We start from the raw sequence: 20,736 nt of genomic DNA on the forward strand, positions 1-20,736 counted from the left end.
TAAGCTGAAGAAATAGTGAAGTTATTGCTGTCCTGTGTGGTCTACAGATATACAGTCGAACCCGACTATATCGAACCCGTTTACATCAAATTATTCTATATATCGAACAATTTCAGGACACGATATAGTTACAATGAGTATATATCGCAAAAATTACGCTTACATCGAACAAAAATAGCAGCGACACCCGATATATCGAACGTCAAGCGGCGGAAAGTGCCCCTGGAAGTTGGCTTTCCCTCGCGGTGGCGGAGAAAACCCGGCTGCGCGGCTCCATCCAACCGCTCTCCCTACCGTGACCACGCCCGACCGCGCTGCCTCAGACGAGCCGTCGGCACCCCCCCTGCAAAAAATGATCCTGGCCCGCCCACAGCGCTTGCTCAGACAGCCAATCAGATACTCTTGTGCCCTCGTCGTGCAAGATGGCGAAAGTGCGCGTTGTCTCGCTGTTTATGTGTGCGCCTTGTAGGCCTTCTCCCACAGTGTTGCCGTGATGAAGCGGCAGAATTCGCCTTTCGTCGTGAAGCTCGCAATCATAAATCGTGTCGAACGCGGTGAGAAGTCGGATGTCCCCGCAGAGCACAAGATTCCGAGGAGCATTCGGCACGATCTTGAAGAATAAGGGGGAGATTAGGGCTAAAGCGTCCAATCTCGCGACCCGGTGCCCGTGGCGCCCGACCCGTACGCACGGCCGCGTACGAGTGGTTAATCTGAAATTGCTTCAGCCGTGCCGACTTCCGCATGCTCGGTGATGACCGTAAATTTTGATGAATGCGACGAAGCCGTTGCCAGTGTTGCCGAAGTTTGGAGCGAACTGTCAGAATTTCCGGAAGCTGTTGACGAATCAACGGTGGATGAGTTTGTGAGCGCAAATGATGTGTCGCGACCACGGGAGAGCCCGAAAACGAAGACTACATTGCCAACATCGTACCGAGCACAAGTGAAAGTGGGCACAATGAGGAAAGCAACGACGGTCCCACATCCACCGAAATGATTGGTGCGCTCGCAATAGTCCGGTGCTTCTGCGCGAATGCGGAAAGTTGCGGCCTCAGCTGCTCAGACTCCTTAATGTGGAAAAGTGCGTGCGTCGCAGGCAGCGAAATTGCCAAAGCAGAAGAAAATGCAGGACTATTTCGTGCGAAACTAAGCTAGTTTAATCAATAAAGTGATTTTATAAATGGTATGTGCTTTTATGACATCCAATTATTTAGCAGGCTTATATCGAATTATGCTCTATATCGAACTGATAGGCGTTTTTTTGCGAGTTCGATATAGCCGGGTTCGACTGTAGTGTGGTCCACTACCTAACTAAAAACCTCATTGGTTTTCAGTTAGGTGGTGGACCACACTGTATTTCAAGGCTATCTTCTAGTGTTTGTTCAGAAAGTGTAGCTTCCCAGTTTTCCTCCAGAAAACGGAAGGGTTTTCCCACCTTTACAGCAGGTGGGTAGCGTGGATTATCAGCTCGTTAAGGTCAATCTAGATTGGTGTGACAGACAAAGGCTTGACACTGCAGACGTGACTTGACACCACTCTGTACGTAGCCATTGTTGCAGCAGCGTGGGTTGACCGCAGTCACCATTGACAGTAATGGGTGTGTACCTTTGACGGGTAGGATCCGGAGTTCTTTGAAGGTTCTGGAACTGCTAGGGCAAGTTTGCACAACACCCCTCTTTCATTGTCCTCTTGCGTCTATCTGCCTCCGTGGAAATGTGCTTGCAGCCGGGCAGTCAGCGCACCAGTCATGTGACATTTTCAGTCATGTGACATTTTCACACATGGTGTGTAAATACAAAGGTAGTCTTGTGACAGGTTGCTCAAAGCTACAAGAGACCTGAAGAGACTACACAGGCCATGTACAGTGTGTCGCAAAGATGACGGCCGGGAACAACACATTGGTACCCCATCCCATGCACTCGCTTTCATCTTTCATTAACAGGGCAGTTTGTCGGCTTTTTGACCGTCTTGCAGCCATTGTGAATGGATTGACATCAATTTAACACCAAACCGCCACTTTAGTCACCAACACTTGACGAAGCAACACCGATTGCGCCTAAAGAGCTGAGCAATGTGGGCACCATGTAACTTCACTGCTGGCTGGTGTGATAACAGACTGCAAGCCGAAAGCTTGGTGCTATTGTGTTTGTGCAGTTTTTTTGACGACTGTTGAAGCACCGCTTGGGTCTGCAGGAAAACAGATGGCAACTACCCTGAGCAAGCGTAGAAAGTTTGGCTCCGTTCTTAATTAAGCTTGCATGGGAACAGAAAATAGCCAGACAGCGAGAATTGCCCGTGCGTACACACTTATTTGATGTAATCTGTGTCTTCTGGTAATTTCAATCTTTGCACATGCTTCCACACATTTCACACACGCTGTTTTTGTAACCGCTACATCATTCCGTGTCGAATTATCGTTTCAATTGGTCCTGTCGACTTGTATGAACCTAGTATTGACCAAAACCAGGCACCATGGAAAGGCTGCGCATTAAGGAACCGACCACAGTCAGGTCTTTCGCCGAATATACTGAATATCCAAAAAGCCCAATACAGTCATCTTCCATTAATTTGGCCCTGATGGGACCAACAAAATTGATCGAATTATCCGGTGGCTCACATTAAACAACTTGGAGAAAATGTCAAAATACACCTTTGATTCATTTGGCAGCATTCGCCAGGTTCTAACACAGCCCCAAACCAAACACACATCCACTTTAAGTGCACAAAGTAGAAAACTAATGTAGAAATGACAAAGCTTCTAAACGAAGTGGAAATGTAATGCACACCGAATTTTCCAGCAAGAAAAACGGACAAGGGTCTAATATGTCGATGTCGACTTATACGTCGATGAGACGCGACCATGCACTGAAAGTCCGCAAGTTCCCTTTCAGGGGTGATGTCTTTAGGTATTTTTTTTTTGTTCGATCTATAAGAGAATGGAATGGTCTTTCGCCTGACATTGCTAATTGCGTTTTATTGCGCTTTAAGAATGTGATCACTTGTTTATTCCTTCACAATGTAATCCACCTTGCTGTAATGCCTGCATGGGCGATGCCAGTATATAATCAATAAATAAATACATAAATAAATAAATGTGTTGCACCATGGCAGCCAGTTTCCTAAAGCCAGCTTCGCTGCAATACATCCGTATTATGCAGTACAGCATATGAACGCCACGAAGGCGGTTTTGGTTTTGCATCCGATTGCACCATGCAGGCAATCTTCAAATAAACTTTCTAGGAAAAAAGAAAAGGATCTTAATAGAATAAGGTAAATACCATAACCAGACATCGTGACCAACGGTTAATGCTTGAAAATCTTCCCAGGACAGGCCAGAAAATAGCCATTTTCAACAGGAGATGACGTGTGTTCAACGCATTTGCTGTCCCCAAGCTCCACCAACACAGAAGCTGCCACTAAATGGGTCACTATTGGGGTCACCACTGGGGTCATGCGTGTACATACTGACTGGTTAAGTTCAAATCATCCAGTGAAGGGCTAAATTTAGAATTGAAATAACGAAAGTTTGGGCCCATAAAAATGCATGGGCACCAGCCGAGACCTTCGGCTGGGATCGAATTAACCCAAAAATTGAATTAAGTAGAAATAATTTAAAGAGTCTACTGTATCAGATATTCGATTCATGAATCAAATTATTCAAATGTCACTATTAGATTCGTATTTGTATAGTATTCGCACAATTCCAGAATTATTTTCTGTGGAGAATTGCACTCATTTCACTCTCTCTGCAAGGAATGTAAACAGGAATAACTCCACTGGTTCCTTCAGGTAGCCACTGATAATTTAAAACGAAGCAAATTGGCAAAACGGCAAAATTAGCCTAGCCTTGCTAGTTTTCCAGCTAGCCAGAATGTAGTACATAACATTTCTGTAAACCCTACAGTTTATAAAGAGCAACTCATTTTGAAAATGAGCTTTATGTGGCATTGTCTTGAAAACGCAGCAAAAAAGATGAACCAAAAACCTACAAGACAATGAAAAAAAAGTGCAGTTTTTTTATATATTTTTTTTTTTTTCGTGTCACCTGTTCACTCCCTGCATTACACTCTGAGGATTGTGCTTGTTAGACGGTTCTTTCCAATTTGTTAATCCAGTACTTCTGCCATCATCATCAGGTTATTTATGCATGTTTATTTTGCAGTTGTTTTTTTTCCAAACGCAGATGCACACACAAATTGGCCCGGCTTACAGCATCTTGCATCACCCTTACAGCATCTCTGTGCCACTGAATGCCTCAACAGATATAAAGAAAAGCATTGTGAACGCAACGCACATTTTCGGCGAATGTCAAGGATGGGTCGTAGCGACCACCGATGGGGTTGGCTGCAGCAATGACAGCGCAACGTGCTTGGAGCGACGTCACGATGCCCGCCTTGGAGATGGAAATGCTCTGCTGCTCCATTGCTTCGTGAATACTCGTCCGGTCTGCGTCGTTCATCTGCGGCAACATTTTGTCACATGTGTGAAACATCTACAGCCATGAACTACTGGGTCTCTTCGATTTGCCAAGCCGTTTAGGACTGCCCAAAACAATACATGCCCCAACGCGCATTGGCTGAAAGCACCATCTCAGGCAGTTCTGGGTAGTCTGGGATGACAGATTGAAGAGCCCCACTGCTACCATCATTGCGCAGCCTCTTGTGGCAAGAAAAATGTGAAGATCACTTATAAACATTTAACCACAAAGTACAAATTTTTGAAAGGCGCAATTATTCACATATTTGTCAAGCTATAAGCCTGGTAATACCCACAGCAGTCTCCAGAGAAAAAGAATGACTTAAAGAAAAGTTAAGGGGGGACGCGGGTCTTGAAACGGCAAAAAATCACAAAAAAGTCGATTTTCGGAAAAGTGCATTTTCGCTACGTTTATACATTCAAGAATCCCTCCGCGAAATCTAGAAGCTAAATTTAATCGGAAAATAATAAAAAATCGCGCTTAAAGGGGCCAGGGTGAACGCGAAATCAGCAAAATTTGGTCAAAAATGTTCAAACTTCGCGCCATCACCATTTGCGAACGCGGTGGCCGATGGCCACCATCTTGCGCTTGTTTTGAAGCTGTTTTCTTTGTGCGCATTTTGCACCAGTTCAAAATGGCGTCGGTGAAGGAAAACCGACGCTATCGCGTCATTTCTGGAGGATGTGTCCGTGCCGCCGATTGGCCAAAGCGCGCACACCCCCCGCGCGCCTCGCTCCTATTGGTCCGGTGCTCGTCGGCGCGCGCTCGACCGCTCGCGTCTCGCTACGTTTGTTTATCTCTGGTTTCATCGCGCCGCTGTCTACGTTTGTTCAGCCGCTTGCCTCGCGACGTTTGATAAGATGCTCATTTCGCTGCCCGAATGGCTGGAAAAGATTGTCGTCTCAAGGCTAATCCGCGTCAAGCGGCTGTGGAATGCGCAACGGAAGGCGGCTGGGCCTGTCATACTCGCGGAGTTGCCGGTTGCTGGTCTGCCTGGACATTCTACCGGATCGAGTTCCGAGCTGCAAAGTGGCACATCTAGCGTCAACACTTCGTCCGCCCACGCCACGCGTGTTGGCACAGATCGTGCAGGCACCGTTTCCTTCACGACTGAAGAAAGTAGCGAGCGCGTAGCGAGCGCCGGAAAACGTCCGGAGCGCCGGACCTTCGAAGTGCTAACTCCAGCAAGAAGCGAGAAGCCTCTTTGAGCGCAAGGAAGCTGGCGAAAAAGCGGCAAAAAGATAGGATGTATCCAGATTATGCCCCTGGTGAATTTCCTTGAGATTTTATTGGTACGTTCTCAATAAAGATGTTGCAGAATGTTTTTCCTTGATTTCTCAAAACAACAATTCCGACAGACTTCCAATTTTGGAGGTAAAATAGCTTCTGTCCTATTTCAGCTACCAACTTAATTTTTTTTTGCCAGAAAGATAAATGTATGCAGTAAGCAATATGCACCTTTTCAAAGCAGCACTCTTCTCAAAAAGTTTTTGAAATGAGTCACATGCTTGACATGTCAAGATGGCATTTTTTTCTCACAACTTTGATGAGCTCTAACTCTTGCTCAGATTAGCCTAGAACATTGAATAATACCTTATGGCACTCCCTGAACATCCTAGATAGTCTTTATACTCAAATTACTGTGTTAGGGTTTTCTGTTTAGATGCTAATTTTCCTCCAAACAAAGGACTCAGCTTATACAATGCATTTAGAGTATATCAGAAACTACTTATCCTGTGGCAAAATTAATTATATTTTTAGAATCTGCATATTAAAATACACAAACTGTGAAAATTTCGTTCAGATCTGTCCACAAATAAAAAAGTTGTATTTCAAGTGTAGCCTCCCCCCTTAACTGTAACTGTACTGTGCACTATGGCAAAGCACCAACTGCACTACTGCATGAACTTCTTAATTTAACAAGCCAGTTAGGACTTAGTGCAGCTAGACACCAGCACTTTCTTAATAGCACAACAAATAAACTCAAAGCAAAAAACAGTGCCTCTGGAAGAAAACGTGAGAAGAGCAAAAATTTTGAAGTCAAGCTACAACTAAGTAGTCAGTGAGACCGCCCGTAATCTTCAAATAAGTTCATTGATTGACTAGGAAGTTCAGGTACTGTTATAAGCTGTCGTAATGACATCATGTGACCCAACCGTTCTAAATAAAACCAACAGCTTAAACCCCCCCCTCCCCTTTCACTTTGTATATTATCGTGTTCTCTAACAAAAATAAAGAGTTGGTTGTTTGCATTTTGTCCGTCCACGTCCTTGTTCCCTTCTTTGTTATCTTTCTTTTGCCAGTGTAAAACTCAGCGCAATGTAACCACGAACTGGATATAACGATCATATTCTCATGTCAGCTGTGACATCACTGTAACGAGGTCTGACTGTTTTCCTCACTGCGCGTGCGACAGAGCTCAGGAAAGGCTGCGCACCGGCCCTGTCGTATTTAAATCATCGAATGTTGCGTGCAATCTCGTGCGCGTGACCTGCGCCCACAACAGGGCAGCGGACACGGCCCCTGACGAGCTCTACGCGCTGCAGTTTTCGCACACAAGTTTAAAATCGCACCCGGCAGTAGCAGCAGGGGCGACTACACACCTTGTCGAACTCGTCAATGAGGCAGACGCCCTTGTCGGCGAGGACGAGTGCACCGGCCTCCAGTGTCCACTCGCGCGTGACGGGACTGCGTTGCACGTACGCCGTCAGACCCACAGCTGAAGCACCCTGTCCCGTGGCAAAGACGGCGCGCGGCGCTATCTGCTGGACGTACTTCAGGAACTGTGATTTGGCCGTGCCGGGGTCACCACAGATGAGGAGGTTGATGTCGCCACGAACTCTGTGCTTCTGACCTATCAGAAGAAGCCGAATATGTATTCGAGCTTTTAGCTTGTACCCACCCTAGACATCTGTGACTGTTGATGTCAAGTGAAAAGTCGATTTGATATGATTTCAAGATTGATTACAAACGTAAAACATCTAAGGGCTCGGACACTGCAACTAGTAAAAAGTGACTCAGGACAAGAAAGACGCAGGAAAAAGTCAGTATTTCTAGCTCATTAGACGTAAAAGAAGCACCAGTTTCCATAATAGCTGGCCAAGATTTTGTGTGAATCATCAGCATTAACAACATTTTAGTCCAATTTCCTGCTGCACTTAATTAGGTCAATTTGTAGCAATGTTTCCATGTCCTTGAGGTCTTATGTGAAAGAATACCACCCACATTTAGTACCTTTGTATTAGGGGGCCACATTCTGTTTTAACATTTTTACAAGCAATATTTATCAAAGAAAGAACACAAAAATAAAATTAAAATATGGGGTACACTAGCACTGAGAGTGATCTGATCTAAGATCGACAGTCACTCTCATAATACAAAGGGGGAGGAAAAAATCTCACAGAGAAGATTCAAAACTTACCAGGATTCTTTGATTCACCACCGAACAAGGAAAGTGCAATGGCCCTCTTGATTTCCTCATGGCCGTAGATGGAAGGACCAATGCTGGCAATAATCTACAAATGGTTGGTTTCGGCGTGCAAGGAAAAAGCAGGAACAATACAAAAATCAGCCCGGCAACTTGACAGAGTGAAAAGAGCAAAACTGCCAAACTCTTCGGATTGTAAGCAGACTGCACAAGTTGACGAGAGACAGACTAGCATAAGTTCGCACAAGATCTTTATGAAGCTGGCACTTGCACACATGCATATAGTACAGGCTGTCCCCAACCAACTTTACGAGAGTTTATACAAATGCCATGTAGATGGACAGAACAAGGGTAATATTGTTTGCCACCGCTTGGAGTTACTCAAACTATTTTTTGCATTCTGCGTAGTTAGCTAATTAAGTCCTAATTAATTAATCAAATTCTCAAATAGAATCAGATGAAAAGTGTCAATGAGAAAATTGTAGAGCGACATCAGAAACTCCCGGCACAGCTTTCTGCTGCTCAATACAGGCTACATAAAAGTGGTTTTCTGAGCGTGAAAGTAGCCTTCAAACGTCTGCAAATGCAAGCAATTTCAGCGCGTCTAGCCGCTCGAGGCGCTTCACACGTATTCACGGGCTTCTTTCACGCTAAGAAAAACACTTTTATGTAGCCTGTACTGAGCAACAGAAAGCTATACCGCGAGTTTTTCATGCCGCTCTATAATTTTCTCCTTGACGCTTTTCATATAATTGTAATATTTGAGAAGTTGATTAATTAAGACTAATTATCTAATTAGGCAGAATGAAAAAAATTGTTTGAGTATCTCCAAGCGACGGCAAACAACATTACCTTTGTTCTGTCCAGCTACGTGGCATTGGCATATTTTTAAGCTCTGGCTAAAGTTAGCTGCTGGGACACCCGGTACACAAGAACACTTACTCGATCAGCGATCTTCTCATCCTTGGACAGGGCCACAATGCGACGCACATCATCATCTGTCATGTGCCGCGCAGCAACTTTATCATCTTTTCGGAGCACATGGTTGGCCATAATGATGGTCGCAAACACGGGAAAGCCATTAGAAGTGTTCAGGGATCCATCGTAGTTGTTTGTGTACACTCCTGTAAGTTCCTGCAAGATAAAAATTTGTTTACTGAACTTACAATACAATATGGTATAATCAGTCTCACAATTACCAGCTAACGTGAATACGGAAGTTATCAAACTTTGTAATGTAAACTTCCTTCTTAAAGGGACACTAAAGCGAAACAATAAATCAGTTAGGCTGATGAAGCATAGTTTGAGAACCCTGCAGGCAGTCATTTCGAAAAAATAGTTTGATTATTAGATGAGGAAATGAAGGTCTAAGTATCAGTATTTGAATTTCGCGCTGAAACCTCGACGCCGCTACGTCAGTGTGAGGTCAGGAATTCCAAAGTATGTTTTCGCATTTGGGCCGCGTTGGCTGAGTAAAGGTTCCCGAAACTTGCCATGTTTAATATTTAGTTCCTTTAGACCACAATGTAGTCAATCTGTACCGCTATATATAATTAGTAGGCCCTAGAAGATGCCATCAAAATCCAAGACGTCACAGCCACCAGTTGCGGGAACTTAAGTAGGCGTCGTCACCCGTATTTCGTTCTTGCGCTTTTTCTGGTTTACAAAACATCTTATCGTTGTAAGAGCAGTGTTTTTGGTGTTGTAGAACGGCAATTTACTGATGCAGAAGAAATCATTGTTCACTTTAATGTCCCCTTAAGTTACTTTTACTTTAGTCTAATTTATAAACCATCTAAATTTTCGGCAAAGGATTCTACACTCGAACCCGGATATACTGAATCTGAAGGGGGATTACAAAAAAGTTTGATACTGACACACGTGTACTTCTTTGTTTCTCCAGTGACCGCTTTCACCAGCTAGCAAATGTTAAACGATATCGCTCAGCGCAAGACGCACCTGCATAATTTGGAACTTAGGCGAATGTTATCGTTAATTTTATTTGTTGTGTATGTCCTCGTCGAACCATGTACAGTAAAAGCTCGTTAATTAGAACCACAAGGGGAAGCCGCTTCAGTTCGAATTAACGAAAGTTCGAACTAACGAAATTGAAGGAGAGCAACAGTACACTGCGATTTGGAAGCAGTAGGGCATGTCAGAAATTTAAAGCTTGAAAAAGTCCGCGATCGTAGTATGCCTTCTTTCCTTGAAGGCGACAGCTAGCCCTCTTTGCTCTAACGAGCGAATGTGGCGAAGGCCTCCACTTTGCCTTCTTCAACACTGAAGAAGAGACGGGTAGCATTCAATCCAGCCATGACTTCCGCAGCGGAGGGCCGTACTGGCGCTTCGTATTCCTCCTCCTTCTCGTCACTAGCAGCGACAGGTTCAGCGCTTCTGACCCGAGAAATTGTGTCATCTGTCAGCGCACCACACACCACTGCACTTTCGTCCACGTCGACATAGTCAGCAAAGGAGATTTGCAAAGCCCCCGAGATTTGCGACAGGCAAGAAGTCTCGGAGGTCAACGGAGAGGAGGCAGCCGCCACTGGCTTCTGGTCGACACCGTGCCGGTTAGATTTTTCCCGATTTTGCCTTCTCTCGCCGTTCTCTCTGTTCAGGAGGCGATGCAGCCTTGGGTGTAGGCAGTAGGCGCATCTCTCTGGCCGTGTGCCAGGCGCCAAGCCGCCAGCACGGTGGCGTGTAGTTCAAGTTATCTGCGGCGGAACCTTCTCGCGTTCGAATTAACTGACTTTTTTATGCATAGACTTCTGTGGAGCTTGGCCGGACTAAATCGTACAGTTCGAATTATCCATAAATTCGGATTATTGAAGTTCGAATTAACGAGCTTTCACTGCATTATCAGACTGCATATTGTGTAGTAGTTTCTGAAAACCATGCGGGCACAAGCGATTACACTAAAACCTTTGACGAGTGATGTATAAAAGCCGACGTGCTTGACCAGCTGATGAGATTTCGCCGATTGCCGACTGTGTTCGCCCAATAAAAAGTGAGTTTCACCATTCACAGCTTAACTACTGTGTTCTTGAAGGTCACTATAACGTGACAATATATAGGTAATTCGATATATAAAATAAAAAAGTTTCATACAAAATTTTCCAGGGGATTTTACAGGTGTTCAATATACACAATTAGCTATATGTGGGTTCAATATATCCAGGTTTGACTATAGCTAAACAAGCACTGGGAAAGAAGCAATATCACCTCAGTTTCATTGCATTATATTTTTTTTTTCTTTTCAGAAAGTGCCTTTTGTGCAGTTTGTAATAATATTTCACTGCCCCGGCCACAAGTGGCTTGGTAGAACACTGTATGTTTTACATTACTGAAGTATCGTGAAGCCACAATATGCCCAAATTGGCAAGTTCAAACATGCAAAATACGATTGTCAAACAGATGATTTGAAGCAATGCATTGATTTTCCATGTTTCAACTATATTCATCCGTGTTTTAAGAGAGGTCACTACAGTTGTATAAACTACATGAACTATTGTTTACACACTCACAATTTCGTCACCGGGCTTGCAAGAGTCGCAGAGGTCACTCAGCAAGATGGCATCCTTAGATCGGGGGAGACGACCAGCTGTTATTTTGCCAGGACTTTCCTGGATGGTAATGCGCTGGTAGTTCTGGTATAAGGTCTGAAATACGCACATAGCGAAGTGTTGGAAGCAGTGCCAATCATTTACAAGCTGTGCAGCCAACAAAACATTATATAGATCAATTCTCAGGAGATTCTCAAGCCATCACGAGCACCCCTCAGCATTTAAAGGTAATCAAACAGATCAAATAAAAAATTTTAAGATGAGTAGCTGTACTAGTTCAATCATTCAATCAATCTAAAGCACTTAACTTTTTAAACACATAGAAAACAAGTAGAGAAATATGTCAACCGACAGCCAAGGAATTTCCCTAGATTTCTCTAGATACACGATAGATCAGTACCTTCAGCCATCTATCAGTGACAATACACACTAAATGTTATTACAAACACAATACTAATTCTTTTGCTTTTTGCAGTAGCATACGTATCAGCTGCAAATTTGAGTTACGTATCCCTTCAACGATTCTGCTACTTTTTTGTTCCTGTTTGCAATACATCTCTTCAGTCCTTAGCCTGTTTGTCACATGCAAGATCCATAAAAGTCTAAAGCTGGCTTCTCTAGACATCTGTGTAAGTTCTAACTAGCACTTACAGCGCTGAGTTTTCACTAAAACTGTTCTAAAAGTGCATCCACACAGGTGAGGAAAAAAAAGAAACAGTTAGATGCTGTGATCAGCAAAGTTTGAGAAAAGTGGTAGGAACAGTTGGCAACAGCTCGAATGGATCTGAGATCCATTTCTTGCAGTAGCCGGGGAAAAAAAAGGACCCTAGCAAAAAGCGAGTCACATCGACATGCCTTTAACATTGAGTTTTTTGCTTACTGCTGTCTAGACGCCAGGGAAGACCAAGAAGATAAAGGTGCATGCTTTCTCAAGAAGCCGAGAGTGGAACAAGAGAACTTAGGACGTCGGATGATATCACTGATTGCCACGCCCTGCAACGTGCGGGTCAGTGTGACCTTTGCAGTACGTATCTGCCATACATTTTCTTCCAGATCATGGCATGTCACGCACATTCCTCGCTAGTGTGGACGTACTGTAAGGCATTAAACACTTCTTCTATTGAAATTCGAAGAGCAGGTAGTTTCTTGCATACTCAAAAGTGTCAATGGCATCTCACTGCAGTCAGACACACCCTTACCTGTTCCATATTGATGGTGAAGGGCCCCGTGCTTTGGCACTCGGGACAAGATCCTGGCTTGACCTCCTGGTTCTGAGATTGCACCAGAGGACCGAGCACATAGCTACACTTGCTGCAGTCGTATTTCACCAGGGAGAGCTGTGGTAGCACACCAGTGGTGCTAGTCACTACCCCGGCAGTCCGAACCAGCTGGTTCAGGTGGAGTTGCCTAAAATGTTCAGAGAACACACCGAGAATGTGAGTGCGTGTACAAATTACCAGTGAATTATTAGCCAGCTCGGGCTCGCCTTTAATGGCAAAATGTCCAAAAGACCAAAGCTGACCAATCACTCATTCATTAGGCAAAGCCCTTGCCCATACAAGTGAGAACTACTATATACACATTAATTAGATAAACCTGAATATTCAGTAACAAACACTTTTTTTTTTCTAATTTCTCCATCGCAATAACAGTGCAAACTTATTATTTTGACTGCTCATTTAAGTGTTTGTGAACAAGGAGACTGGATGGCCACATAATTAGACAATTCAAGTAATTAAATTAACTAAGGTAATAGGAGGTCCCATAGTCAAAGACTATGGGACCTCCTAGAGTTAGTTTTCCTGTGCGAAATTTCAAATGCATCAATAAACTGAAACTGATAAAGAATACAGTACACTTCCATTAATTTGACTCCATCAATGAGATCTTAAAAAGTGTTACTGGCTAGCACACATGCATTTCTATAGGGCCAAACTTTCATTATTGCGATCCTGAAATTGACCTCCATTGGATAATTCCAACTTTAACAGTCAACATGCATGCGTCTGACCCCTATAGAGCTTAGTGGACAGTGAATGTGTCGAACAAGCATCATCTCCCGTCGAAAATGCCTAACTTCGGCCTGCCCTGGGAGGATATTCAAGCACTAACCATTGCTCAGAATGTCTCATTACAGTATTTACCCGATTCTAATGTGCACCTTTCTTTTTTCAAAAAAATTGGGCCAAAAATTGCCTGCGCAGCGCAATTGAATACGAAACCAAAACTGCCTTCACAGGGTCCTATGCATTACCGCATAACACAAGTGTACAGCGGCAAAGGCGACTTCAAAAATCATGCAGCGAAACTGACTTTCGAGAACGGGCCGCAATTGTACCACACATATTAGACAAGTGCCCTTTTTTCTTGCTAAAATATCAGGTGCATGCTAGATTTCTACTTCGGGCACACAGAAAGTGGATGCGCATTTGATTCAGAGGCATGTTATACTCTGGAAAATACTGGTAAATGAATTGGCAATGTGTATTGGTGTTTTTTAGGCATCTTGTTTATTTCGACCCGCCGGACTCGTCGGTCCCGTCAGGGTCGAATTAACGAAAGTCTACTGTAACAGCAGAATGAATCAGTTGTGTGGGTACCGTACCATCTTCATGGAGTGAAACTTGACAGAAATTTAGAGTGCCGGTTAAGCGCAATTACCCGAAAGTGCGATATCATGACACTATGCATATGGTCGCTAAAAGCAGCACAGCCTTTGGTCAAATCATATACCAAAATTTACACTGACTTCGCACAAACTGGAGATGGTGGAAACAAACATATGCACATTAGTTAGCCCTAAACTGACATGTTTCATTCCACGAGTATAGTACATGACACTAGCATGTCAGTGAGCAAATGAGCCACCGATAAGAAATCCATGCATGATCAAGAAGCAAACTAACATATTTGTGGTACCGCACTTAGTTGGCAGAATGGACCATTTGTATAAGCGAACTATAGACTAAGCCAGTGGTTCTAATATGGGGGTCCACGGATCCGCGAAAGCCAGGCCTGCAATTCTTTTTTTGTTTCCAGGCGTGGACACTATAACCCTCGAGGCATTCTGGTTGGGGACTACAGAAATGTTACCCATTCTACGTGAGATGGCTGCAAAGCTTTTGTTGCAGTTTTCTACGACACGTGTATGCATGCACGCTTTTTCCAGGCTTGCATACTTGAAAAGCGAATACAGAAACAGGTTGAATGTGGCTGCAGATATGCAACTCTGCTTAAGCTGATCGCACCATGTATTGACAAGTTCTTCAGATTGAATTGATGTGGTACTTTTGTTTGGAAATTCTTTGCCAAGTAGCAATGAAAGGCACCTGTTTCATGCTGCATGTTGTATTAATTTACCCGCCCTCCAGCCCCCCTCACTGCAAGGGATCCCCCATCCCTTTCGCCAGTCCACAAAGCGTCCCCAACACATCTATGGCTGAAAACCACTGGACTGAGCTTAGGTCAAACCCTTCCAGCTTACCTAATGGTAGTCTGTTTGTAGTGTCCGGCGCATGTAGAGTGAAATAAACATAGTACAATCATTGCAACTTGTGAAGAGACAGGAGCAGTAAGAGACAATGTTTGCTGCGTTCCTTCCCTCTGTTTCGTCTGTTTTATATGAGACGTGCACTAAGCATTACAACTTGATTGATGTGTCCTGTTAGGAGGAATCTTTAGCTCTGCAAATCCTATCTAAATAAAGCAGAATGGAGAAACCATTGTGCTGAGCATCCACCACATTCAATTCGATTAGTTTTGTTACATCTGTAAAATAAAGAGGCAAAGTCTACCGACAGGATGGGTGTAGATCTTTGATTTAAACTATCAAGTTCTAGACAGAAATTGTTGAAATATTATAAACATTAAAAAACTGAAGCGTCATGTGTACAACTCTCGTTCATTAGTAAAAAGCAATAATAACAATAATTTCACTTCTGTAAGCTACAGCAGAGTATGGGACGAGGGTATGAGAATGTAAGCTACACTTATTGAGCCAGCAAAAGCAGAGAAAGTGATGTCTTATGCGCCCTTATGAAATATACCACAAATATGAGGGTAGGACTATTACAAAGGCCTTGTAAATACAGTCACAATTTTAAATAAACTGCACACTTGTACATCACATTTATCTGCTTTAGATGCTCTACCAGGCACAGTTTACAGAGTGCAATATCTGTTTTCGGTGCCTAGTTACGAATCTTCGTACTTCAATTTGCTTTTTCTTTTACTCACCAATCGTTAGCACTCTTTGTAAAAACTATAAGACCCAAAGCCAAATTTCACTACCCACAGTCTATACAATTTATATTTCTTCCTCAAACGCAACAAATTTTATTAAAATCAGTTCCATGGTCATTTAATAACCACACTTCTATGTTTCACCTGTGTTTGGACAAAGAAATTTGAGTTGACCTCAAGCTGAAGCCTCCTTTGGAGATTAAAAAGCACAGGAAAGCTAGGTTGAGTGTCAGACCGGATAACTTCACCTGAGACTGCGAATGTCCTCGATGAGGGGCAGGTCAGTGATGCGGACGTGAATTTCCCGGGTGATCCGCTCATACTGTGGGAACATGCCAAGAACAATGTCCTTGGCCGCCTCGTCGAAAATGACTAGCATCTCTGCAGGCGCCTCAGGCAGGAAGTAAGCTAGGACCTGCTCAGCTTGGGCCAAGGTGTTGTAGTTAACTTCCAGGCTGAGCTTGTTCTCTGCAAGCATTACAGAGAAAGGTTTGCTCATTGAATGAATCAATCAGCTAATTAATGCTTTTCACACCTCTTCCTGCATAGGAAAATGGTGGCTGTAGTAATAAAAGCTGCAATTAACATAGTTTGACAAGGCTACAGTTCTTTGATGAAAATAGGGCATGAAAATTTATACATTTGTTAGAGCATTCATACTGGAGGAAATATTTTCTTTAAGAAACAGCAACAGCACATGGCTAAAATATATATAAAGAATAACCAAAATATATTTGCTTTCTTTTTGTGAAGCTTGCCATGCAGCACAGCTTATACCAAGATGTTCTCAGTGCAATGAAGAGAAAAAAAGTTATCACTTAGAAGTTCACAAGGGAGTAAAAGCATTAACAACACATAAAATGAGCTCACACACATTTGCACACGGTATGTCTATGACATGTTTATGTAAGAGCTGTATTTGGAGAATGGACAATTTAGATACTGGAAGGGCTTGGGTTATAAGTCATGCAGTGTTATGTTAGAAGTACACACATAGACCCTCCCATGTTAACCCTCTAATGATAACATATAAATACCAGAGAAAAAAATTATCTTCTATCTAGATCTGCAAAACACATCGATAACAAGCATAATGAAAGCAAAGAAAAAATATTTTGTGGGAACTTTTTTCGGCAATCGGGGGGAAACACCAGGCATAAAACTGCGAGCGGGTCTGTCTCCTCTTGAACGTGCTCCGAAAGGAAAGTGAGTTGCACGCCATAACTTGTTCTTCCTTGTCCTGTGTTCCTGCTCTAAACCAACAGATGATGCTTGCTGCCTGTCATACAGTGATAGCCAAAGAAATCGAGCCAGGAACTTCAAACACATTTGAATTTATAGCATGAGCGCATGATAAAACTGTCGATTCATTATTCTCCAGCAATTGTTCCTCCTTAGCTAACCCTTGCAACAATTTGCTGCAATTCCCTAAGGTATTTCCTTTAACGTTCACATAAATGTTTCTTGTGACGCATTAAAAGGGAGACGCCCACCTTCGCACATTTGCCTGATCTTCTCCTTGTAAAGGTTGTGGCCACGTTCATCAACAAACGTGCGCAAGAAGTTCTTGAAGCGGTTGTAAATTTCCGTCTTGGGACCAATCTGCGTCACCCACTCTCGGACTGTGTGGCCCTTCATATCTTCAAGGTTTTCGATGCTTTCAACCATCTGGAAAACAGAAAGGAGAAAACAAAATAACGCAGGCGTGACACGGGTCTTGTAGACCAAAAACTTTGCCTCGTGTGTGTGCGGGGAGGGGGTATCGCAAGCAGACTTTCTTGCTTTCATTTCAGAAACTTTTTCTACATTTTCTACCACATGGCTCCCAAATTAAATTAAGGAGAGTGTAAAATAGCTAGTAATGGTCAGAAAAATAAAGTGCTTGCAACACTTCCCTTACTCTTTTGATCTAACTATGCCTCAGAAATATTTTTTTTTAATTTTCTATTTTTTCTATCATGGCCGCAAGCAATGGAGGTGAACTGTCATCTTAGAAACAAAGTTTCTAGAGTAAAGAAACTTAGTAAAGTCAAATTCACGCAACTAAAGTAACAGCGTATTTGAAATCAGTGCAAACTTCATGGGAATGTAATGATTTTTTATCATTATTGACAAAAAAAAAAACAACTAAAGTGATTGGAACACCTGTCTCCCTGAAATGTTATCGCATTACTGAAAGGTGAAAACATTTCAGCAATGAAGACGCACTTAATCTGTGTTTACTGAATACTCTCTTATTGCATCACGAGGTAACACACTAATGCTCGGCTTCACGCTTCTGCTGCAATTTGTGCTTTTACAGCTGCATCTGTTTGGACAACATAGCGGCAGCGTTCTGCACCAGCCCCATCTAAGCAAGCCAAATCTAAGTACAGTAGAACCCCGCTGTTACGTTCCTCACTGCTGCGTTTTCCCGGCTGCTACGTCGTTTTCATCCGGTCCCGGCATAGCTTCCGTAGGATCCAATGTATAAGGAACCCCGCTGTTACGTCGTAGCTGTGAAAACGTTCCCGCATGATACGTCGCAACTTAGCCCCCCGAACCCGCCTGGGCTAAAGTAGGCAACGCGCTCCAACCGCCATTTTGGCTTTTAACGAGTTTTGGCCGGGCTTGGCTATGGAACTGGCTGCAAGAAGCCGCACGCCAGTTCGAGAGGCCGCCATCGAATTGGCGTGCGGCTTCTTGCAGCCAACTCCATAGCCAAGCCCGGCCAAAACTCGCCAAAAGCCAAAATGGCGGTCACATACGACGACTACGTCGCCGTGGATGTTGTTGTCGGGACGTCAGAGTGTCAGAGCATTGCCGAGATCGTTGGGATCTCGGTCGCGAGTGAAGTCGCAGACTGCGATGCACGAGCCGCATGATGCCGGGGAGTTGCCAAATCGTAGCTTTCGAAAAGCCGTTGCGGCTCTGGACCTCCTCCGCAGGTACGTCGCACCTCACAGCGACGCTGACAGCAATGCGGCCTTCCAGGCTATTGAGAAACGTGTGGTGATTTCTAGCGAGCGAAAGAAACGGCAAGCCACAATTCTGGACTTTTTTTTTTAGGTCCTAAGCGCACTCTGTGGAAATAAATTGTCTATAGTTGAAGCTGCACTTTTTTTCATTCATTTTCGGAGCTTTCCTCACTGTTGCGTTTTCCCGGCTGTTACGTTTTTTTTCCCCGGTCCGGTGAAAAACGTATGAACGGGGTTCCACTGTACACGGGTGTTTTTGCATTCTGCCCCCCATCGGAATATTGCTGCCGCAGCCAATAAGGAAATCCGAGACCTCACCAAAGACCCCGTATTCGGCTGTACAACGCCAAAGCCACCAAACCGTGGTGGTGGATTACTAGAAAACATACAAGGAACCAATATTAAAGGGCATCCGAGATGTACTCACATCTTCGTCTTCCGAGAAAGCACCTTCCGCTGCGCGCTCAGCCAACCGCCTCCTCCGGACGGGTCTGTCGGCTTCACTGCTGCTTTCATCTGTTGAGGGAGAAACAGACAAGACGGGCTAAACACAAAAAAATTTGTTTTGAAATGCAAAGAAAAATATAAATGCAGGTACAACGACTCACACCAAGAACTGCAAGATTCACGCATGTGGATTAACAGATTGTACGTACTTCCCCTTTCAACACACATCCCTCGACATCAGTGCTTCGTGAAGTAAATCTAAAACTAGGAATGAAGACATTTCTTGTTCACCCACCTTTAAATGGCCCCACATTCCCCATCAATCCTCACATTCGGCCATCTATTCTCTAGAAATCCAAGTTCCAAAAGTTTTTCTAAAACAATAACATTCTTTCCTCAAGGGTTGGCAAAACAAGCCAAGGCAGTGGAACGTAAGTGGCGACTAACCATACAGCAGGCCCCTTCGCATGCGGCCAGTGACGCGGCCTTCCGCACGATCTCGCTGCCGCATCTGCTCCTCGACGACCCTACGGTCCGACTCGGACAAGGCACTGTACTCCGAGTCATCCAGCATTTGCGGGTCGTAGGTGTCCAGTGCTGGAATTGCACGGTAGTCACTGCAGAAAGAAAGAACCCTCAACTTCCGCCAAAACGTCTCTGCTTGATGGAACGATTGCCGGATGCAACACATCACTGCACGCAACTGGCTGCTCCGAAGGGTGAAACAGAGTCACAACTCCACTCTGCCCACAAATGACTGGTCAGTAGTAAGTTGCAGTTGCAGTGAGAAATGGTCCCCAGAGGAGTGGTCTATATTGGTTACTGAAGGGAATGAAGTTTAGCTGCTCTAAAAAGTTTCATATACACCATATGCACTGAACTCTCTTGCAGAAATACACAACATATTTGCAACACAGCTTTAGAGGACTACATACCACACAGCTTTCGAAAAAGCTGTTCTGGACAGTGTGTTAACAAGCAAAATTTTGGGAAACAGTTGAACATGCTTCCACTGTGAACACATATTTCTCTCACGTTTCCTTTATTCTGTAATTCTAGTTTACAGTTTGTATTTTGCCCATCCACCTGTCTTTCACTGTGTGAACATTACTACTAAAAAAAAAAAAGTATCCTCACTTCCCCATACTGTTGATAATGTTACTCTTAGCTGTTCATTGGTACAAGTCATTTTCTTTTTTCCTGGTACGAAGAAAGGCCTGGGTAAAATCGGCACCTTTTTCTCTTATCTTTTTTTTTTTAGTGTGTAAATTGTGAAATTTAAATTAATGGCAAAAGAAGCCTCACCAATAAAAACACGGTAATTATTGATGGTTTTTCAGCATACAGAAAACTTGAGATAAACAAGATGCCCAAAATGTAAGTAGTACTTTCCTCTGTTAAAGCTACGTAAACCCTACAAGCATGTAACTTTCAAAATCAGATCACTGTTTGTCCGATGCTGTAGCAATTATGAAAACTACCTGACATTCCCATAACCTGTGACACTAGAGTGAACTACTCCACACACTTTAAAGGGGCCCTAAAGCCACCTTGAGCTCAAATGTTTTTTTTTTTTTTTTTTTTTTTTATAGTGGCAGCGATATACCAGCCTACAGTGAACATACA

At 43.6% G+C, this 20,736-nt stretch overlaps 1 protein-coding gene across 2 annotated transcripts in view; it reads right to left on the reverse strand.

The window, feature by feature from the left end:
- Mcm2 (DNA replication licensing factor Mcm2) overlaps positions 1-20,736 on the reverse strand; it is a 49,540-nt gene that overhangs the window by 25,948 nt on the left and 2,856 nt on the right. For both annotated transcript variants that reach the window (XM_075669333.1, XM_075669334.1), the window contains exons 3-12: positions 19,558-19,727; positions 19,091-19,179; positions 17,200-17,374; positions 15,955-16,174; positions 12,664-12,871; positions 11,426-11,560; positions 8,844-9,035; positions 7,896-7,989; positions 7,078-7,328; positions 4,292-4,456 (exon numbers count right to left, since the gene is read on the reverse strand). In XM_075669333.1, the coding sequence (XP_075525448.1) occupies positions 4,292-4,456; positions 7,078-7,328; positions 7,896-7,989; positions 8,844-9,035; positions 11,426-11,560; positions 12,664-12,871; positions 15,955-16,174; positions 17,200-17,374; positions 19,091-19,179; positions 19,558-19,727 (1,699 nt within the window). The remainder of the gene's footprint in view (positions 1-4,291; positions 4,457-7,077; positions 7,329-7,895; positions 7,990-8,843; positions 9,036-11,425; positions 11,561-12,663; positions 12,872-15,954; positions 16,175-17,199; positions 17,375-19,090; positions 19,180-19,557; positions 19,728-20,736) is intronic.

Source organism: Dermacentor variabilis, chromosome 9 (genome assembly GCF_050947875.1).
Source record: "Dermacentor variabilis isolate Ectoservices chromosome 9, ASM5094787v1, whole genome shotgun sequence".
Lineage (NCBI taxonomy): Eukaryota > Metazoa > Arthropoda > Arachnida > Ixodida > Ixodidae > Dermacentor > Dermacentor variabilis.